Source organism: Symphodus melops (assembly GCF_947650265.1).
Source record: "Symphodus melops genome assembly, chromosome: 5".
NCBI classification, from domain to species: domain Eukaryota; kingdom Metazoa; phylum Chordata; class Actinopteri; order Labriformes; family Labridae; genus Symphodus; species Symphodus melops.
The window spans coordinates 2427802-2445301 of NC_136695.1; the positions used below are offsets into that span (position 1 = coordinate 2427802).

At 48.4% G+C, this 17500-nt stretch overlaps 1 protein-coding gene across 1 annotated transcript in view; it reads left to right on the plus strand.

Annotated features, from left to right (window-relative positions):
* Nucleotides 1–17500, plus strand: part of LOC306823298 (neural-cadherin) — a 68160-nt gene that overhangs the window by 29275 nt on the left and 21385 nt on the right. Inside the window, 12 exon segments of the mRNA XM_079342754.1 lie at nucleotides 1090–1121; nucleotides 1736–1908; nucleotides 2344–2512; nucleotides 2599–2663; nucleotides 2665–2770; nucleotides 4426–4557; nucleotides 4560–4597; nucleotides 7236–7403; nucleotides 13090–13339; nucleotides 15520–15647; nucleotides 15733–15919; nucleotides 16026–16169. Of these exon segments, the coding sequence (XP_079198880.1) occupies nucleotides 1090–1121; nucleotides 1736–1908; nucleotides 2344–2512; nucleotides 2599–2663; nucleotides 2665–2770; nucleotides 4426–4557; nucleotides 4560–4597; nucleotides 7236–7403; nucleotides 13090–13339; nucleotides 15520–15647; nucleotides 15733–15919; nucleotides 16026–16169 (1592 nt within the window).

Genomic DNA, 17500 nt, shown 5'->3' on the forward strand with positions numbered 1-17500 from the left:
GTGTGTGTGTGTGTGTGTGTGTGTGTGTGTGTGCAGGTGTGTGTGTGTCAGACAGAGGATAAACGTCCGCTGTGTGATGTGTTGTCATGTTTTGCATGTTTATCTCTGCGTTTGTGTGTTTACGTGTTTCTATAAGCCTCTCTGTCACCTTATCTCCCAGCATGCACTGCTGCAGCAAGCCCTGCTGTTCACACACACACACACACACACACACACACACACACACACACACACACACAAATAACATGTGCACACAGGAACAGATATAAACATGAACATTTGCACATAAATGATATATTAAGACTCTTTCACACACACACACACACACACACACACACACACACACACACACACACACACACACACACACACACACACGCAGCAGATGGCCTTTGGCTCGCTCGGCTGCTCTGCTTTTGTCACTTCAAAGCGTTGTGAAGTATTTTCATGTAGATGTGTTCGCTGCCAGCCGCCGTGTCTCCATTCATGTTGTTACCAAAGCTGCTGATTTGTTTGTTTGTTTGTTTGTTTGTTTGTTTGTTTGTTTGCTTGTTTGCTCCGCTCTCTCTGTTATGTAAATGTGGGAGCGATCGTGAGCGCAGAGCGACGTGACATTCGGGTTAAAACAAAGCTGAGCTGCAATCATCACGCTGTGTTTCATGTTTGAACACAACACGATGTGTTCACTGACACCGAGGCGGGAACACGTCCAACGCCACGCGTGACGCTGACACATTCAGTCAATCAGCCGGGAACACGCCACGTGTGGTTCATTGATTCTACTGACCATCGATGATGTCACTCCAGGACGCCACCTTATAAAACCTCCTTATTTATCTGATGTCAGTGAAACGCTTCATTTCAGCTGCTGTCACTTTAAGGCCCTTTAATGGGGGGGCGTGTCCTTTAAAGACCTCCCGGGGGGCGTGTCCTTTAAAGACCTCCCGGGGGGAGTGTCCTTTAAAGACCTCCCGGGGTGGGCGTGTCACTAAGGTGGATCTCCTTTAAGGTGGATCTCTTTTAAGGTGGATCTCTTTTAAGGTGGATCTCTTTTAAGGTGGATCTCCTTTAAGGTGGATCTCCTTTAAGGTGGGTCTCCTTTAAGGTGGATCTCCTTTCAGGTGGATCTCTTTTCTCGTTCATTGATTCATTGAGCTATTTGAAGGCGTCTCATTGACTCTCATGGCGTGTGATGTGTTTTCATTTATAATTTCCTGGCGTGTTACAAACCCTCCGCCTGACTGTACGAGACTTTATCCAATCAGTCGAGACCATCAACACAACATGATGAAGACCAGTTTAAAGAGAACTGGGTTTACGTGATCCCACTTCCTGGAAGTCTTCAGCAGCCTGGCTGCAGGCGGGACGATCGGACCGTTCAGAGCACGTCGTTTGTCTGCAGCACACTTCGCTTCTCTCTCACGTTAAAAGAAGCGTTTTCTTTTCTGTGGACTTTGAGGAGCTCAGGATAAGCAGCAGCAGCTCGTGGCTGTTTTCTCTCCGTGCCCTCGCTCTTCATCCACCACCAGCTGAAACATTCCTCCGGAGGAGTGTTTACCACAAACAGCCGGACCCTTCAGTGCCTGTCAACTTAAAACTAATTAAAACTTGTGTTCTCGGGAAAAAAAAGTGGGAAAAAGCTGCAGGAAGTAGAAAAACTTCATAGTGTGAGAAGCGTCTTTAAAACATGTGGAGTGACCGTGGGCTTGTTTGCTCGTCTAACATCTGTTTGCAGGGATCATAAAGCTGAGGAGGAGTCCGCCGCCCAGACTCAGAGGACCTCAGTACGTCCTCAACATCACCGCCACGGACGACAACGCCTCCGGGGGGCCGTACCCGCTCAGCAGCTCGGCGCAGGTCATCGTAGGGATCAACGACATCAACAACAACAAGCCCGTCTTCCAGGAGGTAAGCAGAGCGTTTCATGCTAGCTTCAGTCGCGTGGACGAGGTTAGCATGGCTCGTGATGAGGAAGCTTTACACAGCCTCACCTGCAGCGTGTCCTCTGCAGCGTGTCCTCTGCAGCGTGTCCTCTGCAGCGTGTCCTCTGCAGCGTGTCGGCGCTCGTCCTTCAGGTCGGGTCATGAGCTCACACGAGTAGAGACGCTGCTGGAAGGAGCCAGCTGGGTGGCTTCAGGTCTTTGGACATGAACAAGGAGTGAATGTATGTTCTTATCACCTCGAGATTATTCTCAAATTTGACGAGGACCTCTGGAAAACGCTGCAGAGCGTAATCCAAGGACGGAAGACGCAAAACAGCTTCGTCCTCCTTCGGAGCACAAAGAGACGTTAGGTCTGTCTTGATCTGAATCCTCGTCCTCGTGTCTTCTGTTTGTGTCTCAGTGTCACAACTACAGTCTGAACGCTGTGGTCCTGGAGAATCTGCCTCCGGGGACCTTCGTCCTGCGAGTCCAGGCGCACGACGCCGACATGGGCGTCAACGGCGAGGTCAAGTACGGCATCATGCACAGAGACGGCGTGTCGTCCGGGTTCGACATCGACCCTGACTCCGGTGAGTTTCCGCCTCTCTGTTTGTAAAAACACTCGTGTTTGTTTGTTGACAAACGTGAAGAATCACCGTGGGCGTGTTTCCTGCAGGTGTGATCACCACCACGGCGAGCTTCGACCGGGAGCGCCAGAGGGAGTTCACGCTGTCCGTGACCAGCCACGGATCAGGCCGAGGAGCCGCTCATCGGGATCTGTCAGATCACCGTCGTCATCGCCGACCAGAACGACAACGACCCCAAGTTTGAGAACAGCCGCTACCAGTGTGAGTCTTCGACCGGCGCCGCAGGGATCCCTTCAGCGCCGGCTCTCTTTGGTGCAATGCATTCTGGGAGACACATTTGTACTGTTGCTTCTAGTTAACTTTCTTCTACTGTCGCTGCTGCAGCGTTGAACTTCTCTGCCTCACACTTTTCTCAGTTTGCATTTTTCCTCCCGCACATCTGCAAGTGTGAAACAAGGCGGCGCCGCCCACAGCTAACATCTGTGCGCTAAGCTGTCCTCTTACCGTACAACACGGACGCTGCGTGTGTGTGTGTGTGTGTGTGTGTGTGTGTGTGTGTGTGTGTGTGTGTGTGTTTGAAGGCAGAGGACACGAGCAGGTGAAACATCATCTGTTCGTGATCATCTATCAGTCTGCATCCTTGGAATCCTGGAAAGCTCTTAAGACTGATGAAATATTCGGCGCCGCCTCCCTCGTGTCCGTGTTTGTTTACGACGTGAGCAAATATGTGTTTTGATAAACGTCGTGTCAGAAGTTCTCCTCGTCAGATCAGGAAAACACTCTCATTAACTATTAAACAGGCCGAGTGAAATGTTTCTGGGACACGCATTCATCTCCACTGGGTGTGTGTGTGTGTGTGTGTGTGTGTGTGTGTGTGTGTGTTGGGGGTTTCCTGCACAAGCGGGGAAGTGATCTGGAAAGCACCCTTCTTTACTTTTAAACAAGGAACATTTGATGCTCTGACTGTTTCTGGACCCCTCCCACACACACACACACACACACACACACACACACACACACCCTACAGAGACTGCTGTACAGTCAGTCCGTGAAACGTCGTCTTCATTAAACACAAAGTTTCAAACTGAAAACAACAACAGGACTCGTTCGGTTCACTTTGTACTGTGTCACCTCACAGTGAGGAGGTTGCTGGTTTGAATCCCTGTCTGTCAGGAGCCTCTCTGTGTGGAGTCTGCATGTTCTCCCCGTGCATGGCGTGGCTTCTCTCCAGCTTCCCTCCCGCAGTCCGATCACCTGCTGGTTACCTGCTGACCGTGGTGCTCCGTGCTCAGGGGGGGTGAGAGGCGGGACACACCCAGGACTGGAAGCTTCTATCCCTGATTTATTTCAGCACCAGGACCTGGAGCTCTTTCTTTCCAGACTGAGCGGGACCTGACTGTCGTCTGCGACCCAGCTCGACAAAAAGACTCAGTGCTTGAAGCTCAGTCTTCCAGAGGAGCCGGAGCAGCTGATCTCCGCTCCTTGTTTTTGTTGTACGATCAGCACTGACGCTCGTCACTGTCAGCAGGATTGGAGGTTATGTTTATGAATGTATAAAAAATGCACGTGTTGACTTTGCAGCATGAGACCCAGAAATGACAAAATGAGGTGACACAGTGCTGACACGTGTTTATAATATCTGCTTACCAGCACAGAACAGAGCGCTCAGTCAGACTGACGGGGTTCAGTGGACTACTTTAGATCCAGGCCTCCGTCACAGGAGCGCGTCAGGTTTCTGATCTGACATCAGGACAGAGATTCAATATCAAACCAAAACTCTTTAAAGCGTCTCAGACTAAATGTTGTTTTAGTTATTAGTTTATCATGATGGAAGACGTCCTTCGTTTAGAGTCGGCTGGGATCAGAAAAGGACTCAGCGTCAGACTCTGACCCTTCGTCTTCCTCGTCTCTCGCAGACTTCCTGCGTGAGGACACTCCTGTCGGGACGAGTTTCCTGCGAGCGGCGGCGCACGATGACGACCAGGGGAGCAACTCGGCCATCACGTACTCCCTGTCCAATCAGAAGCCGGCTTACCTGCACATCAACCCAGCACGGGCTGGATCTACGTCAACCACCCGATCTCTCAGGTCAGTGTTACATTTCTATACACTTAACTATACTTGTGAGGACAAAACGGTGACGCTCGCTCCCGAGCTAAAACTGTGATGAAATAACTCATTAAGAGGAATATGTTAAAGGAAGAACTTTTGGATCCAGTAGGTGTCGCCCTCGAGCTCCAGCATCAAACCAAAACAAACTCCCGTTAGGCCACGCCTCCTTCATACTGAAGCCTCCGCCCTCCTCCAGAGACACACCTCCAAAACCCCTCTCCCTTAGCGTTCACATGACGGAGTCATCGATTAGTATGCACCATAACTGAAAAACATTAAGTGCAAGCTGCAGACAAAATCACCTGTGTCGTTGTGTTAGCATGCTAATGTTAGCGCACTTTAGTTAGCTGGTAGCTTCAATCACCAATCACTCTCTTTGGTGCAATGCATTCTGGGAGACACATTTGTACTGTAGCTTCTAGTTTACTTACTTCTTTCTTCTACTGTCGCTGCTGCAGCGTTGATTTTTCCTCCCGCACATCTGCAAGTGTGAAACAAGGCGGCGGCGCCGCCCACGCTAACATCTGTGCGCTAAGCTGTCCTCTTACCGTACAACACGGACGCTGCATGCGTGTGTGTGTGTGTGTGTGTGTGTGTGTGTGTGTGTGTGTGTTTGAAGGTAGAGGACACAAGCAGGTGAAACATCATCTGTTCGTGATCATCTATCAGTCTGCATCCTTGGAATCCTGGAAAGCTCTTAAGACTGATGAAATATTCGGCGCCGCCTCCCTCGTGTCCGTGTTTGTTTACGATGTGTGTCGTTGTGTTAGCATGCTAATGTTAGCGCCCTTTAGTTAAGTTAGCTGGTAGCTTCAATCACCTGTGTCCTGCATTGCTGTGTTAGCATGCTAATGTTAGCGCTCTTTAGTTAGCTGCTCTTCATCCAAATAATCAGTGAGTATTTTCTTCTTCTTGACTAAAGTAGCTTTTATACACAAGGGGAGGAGCCATGTAAACACAGCTTTCACAACAACACAGCCAGCAGGACTCCAGCTTCTCCCTCACTGTAGACAGTCAGGACTCACACACACATTCACACAGGACACACTGATGAGTGAAGATATTTATTTCTGCGTTTGTTCTGAAAGTTTCCGCCCTCTTTCCGTGAAATATTTCCATTTTTAAAACCACGGTCCTCACAAAGACAGAAGAACACATGTAATGTATTCGTGCTGAATCTCTTCTCGTGGCGTTCCCTTGATAAGAATCTCTGCACATGAATATACATGGAGCTGTTAGACAGCAGCTCACATGTTGTTGAGAGAACATGGGACTGTGTGTGTGTGTGTGTGTGTGTGTGTGTGTGTGTGTGTGTGAAGGTTCTTCTTCTGCTCTGCTGTATTTCTGTTTGTCTGATTATATGTACACGTGTAGCTCTGTGTTCCTGTTGTGCAGCTTCTCTTCCCCACAGTGTTTCTCCCGCTGTGACTCGTCTGTATGTTCACAAATTTAAAAAAAATATAAGGCTGATCAGAAGGCTTCACGACAGCAGGAATTGTACGAGTGCTTTTTCAAACTGAACTTTGTTCTTGTTTGGTGATTTTTGGACAAGAGGAACGTTTGTTATACTTAAAAAACAAGATGGATGACCTCCTTACTCTTTCTGTGTTCACACTGTCGACAGTAGTGTGTCGTTAGCTTGTAGCATAACGTTAGCTTTTTACTTCTCTGGGCTGCATTAACTCTTCAGACTTCATATAAATGATGTTCATCTGTAAAGATTATCCTGCTGAACTAAACAGCATCAGAAACGTGTGTTTGACACAGAGATTATTTTCTGCAATGATCCAAAATCCAATGCAAAAATCCCACAGGCGAATTTCCATAGGAACCACCGGCGCCATTTTTTCAGGTTGACCTACAAAAATAGGTCATCACCAAACCAGTCTATATGAGTAAGAATAAAACAATTAGAATTAAACTTGTGCAATTAAAAATAGACTCATACTTATGCAAAGATACCAAACTAAAAGTTTGTGTTCTGATCTTCATCCTGTGCAAAGACTGAGGAAGACAGTCAGCGTGAGCAGAGACACAACGCTGGTCAGTGAAGTCAGGAAGTCTTTGACAGAGCAGACTGTCCATGTTCAGTCATTGTTCGGACTTCTTCTTTGACCAATCTGAAGTCACACAGCGGAGTCTGAAGTCTGTCTGTCACACAGACGTCTGATATAAATGATGCCGACTGTTCCTCCTCCTCCTCCTCGTCTTCTTCTCTCGCTGCCACTGATCTGTGAAACAACACTTCAGTCATTTATTAAGAAAAGAAAGAGTCGCCCCCCCCCCCCCCCCCCCCCCCCCCCCGCCCCCCCCATCCTGTGTTTATGAGCTCACCAAAGATCAGCAGCTTATTTCCCCCGCTTTGATCCGTGCTGATCGTCTAAATGTTTTTGTCTTCTCTCACAGCTGTCGCTCTCAAACACAAAACGTGTTTTCTTCTGTCTCTGGAGTTTTGATAAAAGTCATGCAGACGCCTGGAGGAATATTCTCTCCTGATCTCCCCCTGTCCTGACCTTTCAGTCTGATCCGTGTCCTGCAGAGAGCTAATGAAAGACGCCGCTGTGATTAAGTTCCTCGCTCTGTCTGATGACCTTTTTGTGTCGCCTCCCTGCAGACGTCCAGGATCAACCAGCAGATCGTGGCGTCAGATGGAGGAAACCGCAGCAGCTCCGTGGAGCTCACCGTCATCATCACCAACGTGCACAACCAGCCGCCGCACTGGGAGAAACCCGAGTACTGGGTGACAGTGCCGGAGAACACCGTCAGAGACGCCAAGATCGTGGTGAGCAGCGAGCGGCGCCACAGTCAGTCGATGACTCAGATCGCCTTCATTTACACACGCTGGGTCTAAATCACTCAAAGTCTCAGAACAGACTTTAATGGCTGCAGTGTAGCTTTTCAGGCCAGATGCATTCCTCCATCTTCATCTTCTTCATCTTCATCTTCATCTTCTTCTTCTTCTTCTTCTACTCCTTCTTCTTCTTTTTCTTCTTCTTCTTCTTCTTCTTCTTCTACTCCTTCTTCTTCTTCATTATCTTCTTCTTCATCTTCTTCATCTTCTTCTTCAGCTTCTTCATCTTCTTCTTCTTCTCCTTCTTTTTCTTCTTCTTCTTCTCCTTCTTTTTCTTCTTCTTCTTCTCCTTCTTTTTCTTCTTCTTCTTCTTCATCTTCTTCTTCTTCTTCTCTCCAAGTCAGCGTGTTCAGCCGAGCGATTTCAAACATTTTCTGCAGAGCAAACAACACGTTCCCCAAGTCAGTGTCACCTGACTCACTCACAACACACACACACACACACACACACACACACACACACTATTTCTTCCTCTTTTGATCCCTCCATCCTAATTTGCTCTCTTTCGCTAAGCTGCTGGTTTAGAAGGTGGAGGAGTTTTTAGCCTCCAGCTGCTCGATTTCATGGAGGTTCAGTTGTAGGCTGTGTGTGTGTGTGTGTGTGTGTGTGTGTGTGTGTGTGTGTGTTTTGGAACCTGCATCATAACTGAAAAGGCTGAAGGTCGTGATGATGATGATGATGAAGACGATGATGATGATATGAGGTTGTCCCGCCCGCTGCTCCATCTGTCAGAGATGATTGACAGGAGATGGAGAGATAATTACACCTGCTGTCAGAGCGCCACAACGGACTCTCATCACCTCCGAAGAACAGATGCTTGATTACTGTGTTTAACCTGACAGACTGTGAGAGGAGGAGAGGGGGTGGGGGAAGGAGAGGGGGGGGAGAGGAGGAGAGGAGGGGAGGGAGGGAGGAGGAGAGGAGGAGGGAGGAGAGGAGGAGAGAGAGGAGAAGAGGAGAGAGGAGGAGGGAGAAGAGAGGAGGGGGAGGGAAGAGAGAGGAGAGGGGTAGGGAGGAGAGGGAGAGAGGAGGAGGAGAGGTAAAAGATGAGAAGAGACACTGTCGAGGTTTCGGTGTTTCAGTCAGGAGAGACGAGTCGGTGAACCACAGATAAACACTCATCTAGCTAAGATGTGATATAGATAAGATGTCCAATGTGTCCGTGAGAGTTTCTTTTAAGAAAAACATCAAAGCTGGCCACACACTCGACGACCAACTCTAAAAACTTCAGAGAGCACAGACACGAGGACAGTTTGTCTGTTTTAACAGCGAAAGACAGAAAATGGGAAAATAACAAAACAGATGAATTCCTGGATGATGAACATGACAAGCTTTGAGTCAGGCCACGATTCTGCTCCTGAACCAGAGAAATCCAGTTCAGGTTTTTACATTTCCGTCCCATCTTTCGTCGTTTTTATTCTTTGTCACCATGAGTTCAACATTTTTTTTTTTTTTTGTCACAATCAGAACACTTCCTCTCTGAGAGGAGGAACTGTTGTTTTAAAGTTAGCAGTGTTAATTAGCTTTGCTAATTACACAGATGAATAGCGTAGAGGCAGGGAGACGTGTGTGTGTGTGTGTGTGTGTGTGTGTGTGTGTGTGTGTGCGTGTGTGTGTGCTTCCTCTTCCTGTTGATGTTTTCCTCTGATGAGTCTGATTCTTCAGTCAGACTGAATGATTATCCTCAATAATTATTTAAACTAGAGAAATATAATGAAGCTAAATGAATGAATGTTTATTATGAAACAATATTTTTTTTAAAAGTAAAAAAGAAATAAATTAAGAATGTTGGTTATGTTATGTAGATGCTGTGAAATAAAAATAAAAAAACAATTAGAAAGGACCAATCAGAGAGCTGCTCCTGAATGCTCTGGATTTGATTGGACCAGAGAAGGTAGGCGGGGCTTTGAAGGCCGTTTTGGACGCCCCTGGGTTTGCCAGATATGAGAGCAGTTATCAGGTGAACAGGTGTTGCAGCGATGGAAGCGGGCAGTGGAACTGCTTCAGATAGAAGTGATTGTACCCGAGCTAAAAAGCCTCTGCATGTTTCTAATAAGCTCCAGCAGCAGAAAGCTGCTCAAACTAGGATCAATGTTGGAGATGCTTTTGAAACATGGAGAGAGGTTAGAACGCAGAAAGCTTTACAGACCCATGCAGAGCTGGCTAAACACTGAAGCTACAGTGTCCACCACATGCAGAGCTGGCTAAACACTGAAGCTACAGTGTCCACCACATGCAGAGCTGGCTACACACTGAAGCTACAGTGTCTCTACATGCAGAACTGGCTAAACACTGAAGCTACAGTGTCTCTACATGCAGAGCTGGCTAAACACTGAAGCTACAGTGTCTCTACATGCAGAACTGGCTAAACACTGAAGCTACAGTGTCTCTACATGCAGAACTGGCTAAACACTGAAGCTACAGTGTCTCTACATGCAGAGCTGGCTACACACTGAAGCTACAGTGTCCACCACATGCAGAGCTGGCTAAACACTGAAGCTACAGTGTCCACCACATGAAGAGCTTTGTGAGAGGAGGGGGCGGAGCCAGCTCTCTGTGATGATTGCAGTACTCATTTTATACACTAGGGGGCAGAGCTACAGACTGCTCCTTTAATGACACCCCCAAACATGTACAGTTGATGTGCACACTTACAGGCAGTCAGTCCCTTAAGGCAGGTGTTTTAAATGTTATAAACAGGTGAAGAATCAAGAAAACATGATAACCAATCATTTTGCTCATGCAGAAGATTTTGTATTTAACTCAGAAAAGCTGGAAATATCAAAATAAAAACTTAATGATACACGTCAGGAGCTTCTTGAAAATGCACAGTACAGAATATTGTGTAGTGTGAAAATGATCAGTGTTGGAATGAAAGAGAGCGGTCTTCAGCTGAACTCTCCCCGAGTACGAAGCCGACAGGACGATCTGTATCCCAGCTGCTGGTTCTCGCTCACACCAGCGTCACCAGCTGAGTGCGATCTGCTGCGATATCTCCACAGGCGTTAATCTGTGTGGGATGAGATGGCAAACACTGATCAGCTTAGCTCCAGCACACTGCCTGCTCTGATGTCTAATGAGATGATCTCTCATTAGTGCTGATTCTGTTCGCTCCGCTGCCTCCGCCTGCTGCCGGGCACATCCGCAGACCGCTCACAGACGGCTTCCTGGAGACGACCAACGTGTCCTGACACGACTCCTCACCTCCAGACCTGAAAGCTGCTGATGAGCATGTCATCACATCGACTGACCCCAATTAAAACCTGAAACAACTTTGAGCCTTTATTTCATTTTAGTCCTTCACGGTTAAAGGAGCAGGCTGTAGCTCCGCCCCCTAGTGTTTAAAATGGGTACTGCAGTCTAAACTATAATCATCACAGAGAGGTGTCTCCGCCCCCTCCTCTCACACAGGTCAGCATGTGGTGGACTCTGTAGCTTCAGTGTTTAGCCAGCTCTGCATGTGGTGGACACTGTAGCTTCAGTGTTTAGCCAGCTCTGCATGTGGTGGACACTGTAGCTTCAGTGTTTAGCCAGCTCTGCATGTGGTGGACACTGTAGCTTCAGTGTTTAGCCAGCTCTGCATGTGGTGGACACTGTAGCTTCAGTGTTTAGCCAGCTCTGCATGGGTCTGTAAAGCTTTCTGCTAAGCCAGAGGAAGCTCAGAGCGTGTGCTGCCTTCCAGATAATGTTTGAATACAATGACATCTGACTCAGTTCATCTCCATAAGTTTACATAAAGGAAGTCGTGTGTTGTCTGATACCCTCAGCTTACACCGGCAGGTGATAGAGGATGGGGTTCAGAGTCTGGATTGGCTCAGGTGAAGGAGGATCTCTGAACTTTCAGAGGCTACCTCAAGGTGCACATACTCGTCTGCCTCGCTCTCTCTGCAGGGGCCTTTAAGAAGAGAGAGGGAGCTCTGCAGGAGGCAGTTAGCTGCACTTTCCCCTGCAGGGTTACTTCCTGCTCCTGGACCGTTGATGGTCTAGTCTGGATGACGTAGTCGGCATGGTCTCCGGGGATTCTTAACAGGATCTGCAGGAGACCTGGTGCTGCTGCCACACAGCCACCCGCTCCGACAGCTGAAGAGAAAAGTGTGTCCATATTCCCAGCAGGAAGTCAGGAACGTTTTCCAGAGTCCTTTAGGCGTTAAAGTCGGAGGAGGCGCACAAAGGAGGAGGAGCTAAGAGAGCTGCTGCCTTTTATAATTAACATGCAATTGATCTAATGTTAATGTGCATGCTGCAACTGTGTCAATGTGTGTGTGTGTGTGTGTGTGTGTGTGTGTGTGTGTGTGTGTGTGTGTGTGTGTGTGTGTGTCCTGACAGCGCTGAGAGGGTTTTGGTGTTCGGAGGTTTGGACAGTGTTTCTCACTCAGCGTGTCTCCGTGAGGAAACATGTTCCCTCCGCTCCAAACAAAGAGCCGAGCGGCTGGGAGGGGAGTGTGTGTTTTCTTTGAATGCAGCCTCCTGTTCCCAGACCGTGTGAGACGCGGCGCTAACCGTGTCCTGCAGCGGTCTTTGTTGTGGTCGCACACAGAGATCCAGCTGTGCACTTGGATGTGGAGGAGAGGACGTGGAGCTCTTTAGATCTTCACTTCTTCATGTTGATCTCTCACGATAACCACGCAGCTCTCCTCGCCGGCGCTCAGCTACGCTTGATCAGCTTTGATTTCATGAGACAACGAGAAACCCGTCCTCACGGGACAAACGTGTCTGCCTGTTACCCTGTTACCCACCTGAGTGACCTTTGACCTTTTAGCAGGAAGTTACACGTGTGATAGCAGCATGCTGTCTGCTTCAACAGAAGGAGGCGGAGGGACGCCGTCGTGTATGTGGCGTCTGCGTGATGATCAGCGAGCCGTTTACAAACGTTCATCTGAGAATGAATCCTTCACTCTAAAAGTCTGTGTGTGTGTGTGTGTGTGTGTGTGTGTGTGTGTGTGTGTGTGTGTGTGTGTGTGTGTGTGTGTGTGTGTGTGTGTGTGTGTGTGTGTGTGTGTGTGTGTGTACTGTACAGGTCATACCCTCACTCTCAGAACATTAGATTGTTGTAGCATCGCTCAACCGTGAAAAACACAATCCTTCCCTGCCGAGGCCGGAGTGTGTGGTCAGGACGAACAACACACACACACACACACACACACACACACACACACACACACACACACACACACACACACACACATTCTCTCTCTAAGGTCAGCTCCAACTGCAGCCAAGAGAATAATATGAGTCTTAAAACGTCAGGACAAAGCGCGCACACACACACACAGACACACACACACACACACACACACACACACACACACACACACACACACCAACAGATCTGGATCTGAAACCTTTTAAGGTGCTAGCTTGTGGACGTTGCGCTCCATAGAAGGACAGAAGCGTCATATTTAAGTGTGTGTTCTGATTTGTGGACCCGGGAGACGTCGGCGCCGTCATGATGATGAACAGTCGGCTAACAGCTGTGTGGTCGAGTGATGTCATCACTTCTTCTTCTTGGCGTGTGTTTGTGCAGAGCTGCGTGTTACTCACTCTGAGTGTTAATATCCTGCAGAACCATCCAGAATCCATCCTCACCATTCTCCCCCCCCCCCCCCTCCCCCCTCAGACCATCAAGGCCACGTCCCCGCTCGGCGACCCCCGTGTGACTTACAACCTGGAGGAGGGTCAGGTGCCGGAGACCAACATGCCCGTCCGGTTCTACGTCAAGCCGAACCGGGCGGACAGCTCGGCGTCCATCCTGGTGGCCGAGAACCTCGACTACGAGACGACTCGCTTCTTCGCGCTCAGAGTCAGAGTGCAGAACGTCGCCGCTGTGCCGCTCGCATCTTTTACCACCGTCTACGTCAACGTGACAGGTGAGGGGGGGGGGGGGCCACGTTTAGGTAAACTGTACCAAGATCTAAGAACCACAATGTGGGCGGGTCTATGAAAGGCAAAGAGGCAGCCATGTGCATCATCTGTCATATGGAACAACCAATCAGCTTCTAGTATTATCTCAGCCGTCAGTCCAATCCAACTTTATTTAACTAAGCACTTTCAAACAACCACAGCTGATCAGAGTGTACGATAAATTAACAACAAGTTAAAAAGGCACAATAATATAAAAGACATAAAAACACGACTCGCTGTGAAATAAATAAAATACATTAAATAAATAAAATCATCTTCTTACTGGGTGCCAGGGAGAAGAGTGATTTAAAAACCTGTTCAAGGTGCTGAGGCCCCTCAGGAGCAGCTGATCAGCTGACCTGAGAGAGCGGGTCGGTGTGTAAGGGAGCAGAGGGCGGGGCCATCCAGGGAATTTAAAAGAAAATCAAAGAATTTTAAAATGGATCAGCACCAGGTGAACGTGTCTGCACGAGAGCAGCTGCAGGTTTGATTGACAGCAGAGTCCTGAAACGTGCTGACCACGAGGTCTGCACGTAGAATCGTGTTTGTTAGTTTTCTGCAGCCGTGTGATTGGTGGACAGTGTTTGTAGATCTGTGTCGGTAGATGTGTTTGTAGATCTGTGTCGGTAGATGTGTTTGTAGATCTGTTTGTAGATCTGTGTTTGTAGATCTGTGTTTGTAGATCTGTTTGTAGATCTGTGTTTGTAGATCTGTGTTTGTAGATCTGTTTGTAGATCTGTGTTTGTAGATCTGTGTTTGTAGATCTGTGTTTGTAGATCTGTGTTTGTAGATCTGTGTTTGTAGATCTGTTTGTAGATCTGTGTTTGTAGATCTGTGTTTGTAGATCTATGTTTGTAGATCTGTGTTTGTAGATCTGTGTTTGTAGATCTGTGTTTGTAGATCTGTGTTTGTAGATCTGTGTTTGTAGATCTGTTGGTAGATCTGTGTTGGTAGATCTGTGTTTGTAGATCTGTGTTTATAGATCTGTGTTTGTAGATCTGTGTTTGTAGATCTGTGTTTATAGATCTGTGTTTGTAGATCTGTGTTTGTAGATCTGTGTTTGTAGATCTGTGTTTATAGATCTGTGTTTGTAGATCTGTGTTTGTAGATCTGTGTTTGTAGATCTGTGTTTATAGATCTGTGTTTGTAGATCTGTGTTTGTAGATCTGTTGGTAGATCTGTGTTGGTAGATCTGTGTTTGTAGATCTGTGTTTGTAGATCTGTGTTTGTAGATCTGTGTTGGTAGATCTGTGTTTATAGATCTGTGTTTGTAGATCTGTGTTGGTAGATCTGTGTTTATAGATCTGTGTTTGTAGATCTGTGTTTGTAGATCTGTGTTTGTAGATCTGTGTTTGTAGATCTGTGTTTATAGATCTGTGTTTGTAGATCTGTGTTTGTAGATCTGTTGGTAGATCTGTGTTGGTAGATCTGTGTTTGTAGATCTGTGTTTGTAGATCTGTGTTTGTAGATCTGTGTTGGTAGATCTGTGTTTATAGATCTGTGTTTGTAGATCTGTGTTGGTAGATCTGTGTTTATAGATCTGTGTTTGTAGATCTGTGTTTGTAGATCTATGTTGGTAGATCTGTGTGAGCGGTTGTTGTCCGTCACAAACAGCTGCAGAAGTCTTCTGATGATTCTGTGTCTGTCTGCTCCTTCCTGTCGTTCCACTCTGAGTGTGCAGCTCTATAATGAGCCGCTCTGCTGGAGGAATAATGAAGTTCACACTTCGTCCCTGCAGTTTAAAAAAAGAAAGAAAGGAAACCGTGTGAGCTGCACGCCGCCTCATTTGAACAGTGACTCATTTCCCAATCAGCGTGTGTAGGCGGGTGGAGGGAAGCAGAGAGGAGCAAACACTTCCTGACTTTGATTGGCCTGGAACAAACCCACATCGGACGCTCTAATTGGCTTAGCGGAGCTTGAAAGTGAGCTGACAGGCTGCTTTGTGGACTCTTCACGGCGTTGGATAATTCCTCACTAATAACTGTGTTGTCATTAACGAGAGGACGTCTGAGACCTCAGACTGACTCTGATTATTTTAACGGTGTAAATGTTGCAAACACTGAAACTTTGTGCTCGTCGTCTCCTCCCAACAACACAAAAACAAAAGTGAATAATTGTGAGGTTGTTTTTTTTTCCTGATTTTCAGACGTGAACGACAACGTCCCTTTCTTCCTGTCCTCCACCTACGAGGCCACGGTGCCCGAGGGGGCGGAGATCGGCACGTCGGTGGCTCAGGTGTCGGCGACTGATCTGGACTCGGGTCTGCACGGCAAGGTGAGGAAGGACTCTCTGACTGTGTGTGTGTGTGTGTGTGCGCTCCTTCAGCTGCTGCGTCCGCTCACTTCCTGTCCTTCCTCAGATCCACTACGTGATCCTGAAGGACGAGAGCGGCGACTCGCAGTACTTCAGCATCGACGCACGCAGCGGCGTCATCGTCACCCGAGCCTCCTTCGACCGCGAGCAGAAAGCGTCCTACCTCATCGAGGTCCAATCGCAGGACGGCTCCGAGTCTTCCAGACCGGGTCAGCAGGGACAGCCCAACACGGGTGAGAAGCAACGCCATGTTTGTTCCCAGAGAGGACGGAGCTCAGCCGTCTCGTCCCCCCGTCCCCCCGTGTCTTTATAAAACAAGGACTCTGTGCTTCCCTTCAGACACGGCCTACGTCAGGATCTTCATCACCGATGTGAACGACAACGCGCCGGCGTTCCCCCAGCCCGTCTACCAGGTGAGCGTGGAGGAAGACAAGGAGGTGGGCTACGTCCTCATCACGGTCACCGCCAACGACGAGGACGAAGGTGAGTGGCAGGACGATTCACCGACATGAAGGACTTGAGCATCATTAGAGGAAGAGGCGGGACTTAAAAAACTAACCAATCCCTGCACAGAGTCTGAGCGTCACTTTTCTACAACAGAGACACGACGTCAACTTCCAATCCTCTCTCCTCCTCGCCTCCTCCCCTCTCCTCCTCTCCTCTCCTCCTCCTCTCTCCTTTCCTTACTCTTCTCTTCTCTCTTTCTCTGTTCCTTCCCCTCTCTCCTCCTCTCCTCTCCTCCTTTCTTCCTTCCTCTCTCTCCTCCTCTCCTCCTCTCTTCCTCTTCTCTCCTCATCTCTTCCTCTCCTCCTCTCTCTCCTCCTCTCTATTCTCCTCCTCTCCTCTCCTCCTCTCCTCCTCTCTCTCCTCCTCCTCTCCTCCTCTCCTCCTCCCCTCTCCTCCTCTCTCCTCTCTCCTCCTCTCCTCCTCCCCTCTCCTCCTCTCTCCTCTCTCCTCCTCTCCTCCTCTCCCCTCTCCTCCTCTCCTCCTCTCTCTCCTCTCCTCCTCTCCTCCTCTCTCCTCTCTCCTCCTCTCCTCCTCCTCTCTCTCCTCTCTCCTCCTGTCCTCCTCCCCTCTCCTCCTCTCTCCTCTCTCCTCTCTCCTCCTCTCCTCCTCTCCTCCTCCTCTCTCTCCTCTCCTCCTCCTCTCCTCTCCTCTCCTCTCCTCCTCTCCTCCTCTCCTCTCACTGTCACAGCTCATTAGCGGGTTCTGCTGCTCCCTTGAGCTCGACAGTTTTGATGTTAGTGTCTTTGTTTGTCCCTCGCTCCTCTTCCTCCTCCGCTCTAAACCAATAAGCAGCAGGACGCAGGGAGAAGAAATCTGAACAACAACAACAGAACAAACGTCTCCTTCCCCCCCTCTCTCTCTTTCTGTCTGTGTTAATGACGGCTGCTGGCGGCGCCTCACAGCCTCTGGGGTTTTCTTCACTGCGAGTGAGTGAAGGGAGGAGAGTGACGTCTGATTATTTGTTTTCTCTGCTTAATCTTTAACCTTTAATCCTGCTGCCTGCACGCGCTTCATATTCCAGATTCCCTCAGGAGAATCCACAACTTCCTGTCGCTCTCGTGCACGCCCTCCAAACTTCCTCTCACACTGTGATGACATTTAAGAATAGAGCCGTTCACTGTATCAGACGGAGAAACAGGAAACAGATCAGTGTGGAAGACGAGAGCATCCGAAGCATCCGAGTCTGAAATCACAGACTCTGGAGTCAACGTTTTTAAAGCTCAGTAAAGACTGAAGTCAGAGCTCTTCAGGTTCGCTCCTCCTTCCTTCAGCTGTTATTTGAGTTCATACCGTTTTTATTTGTAGAG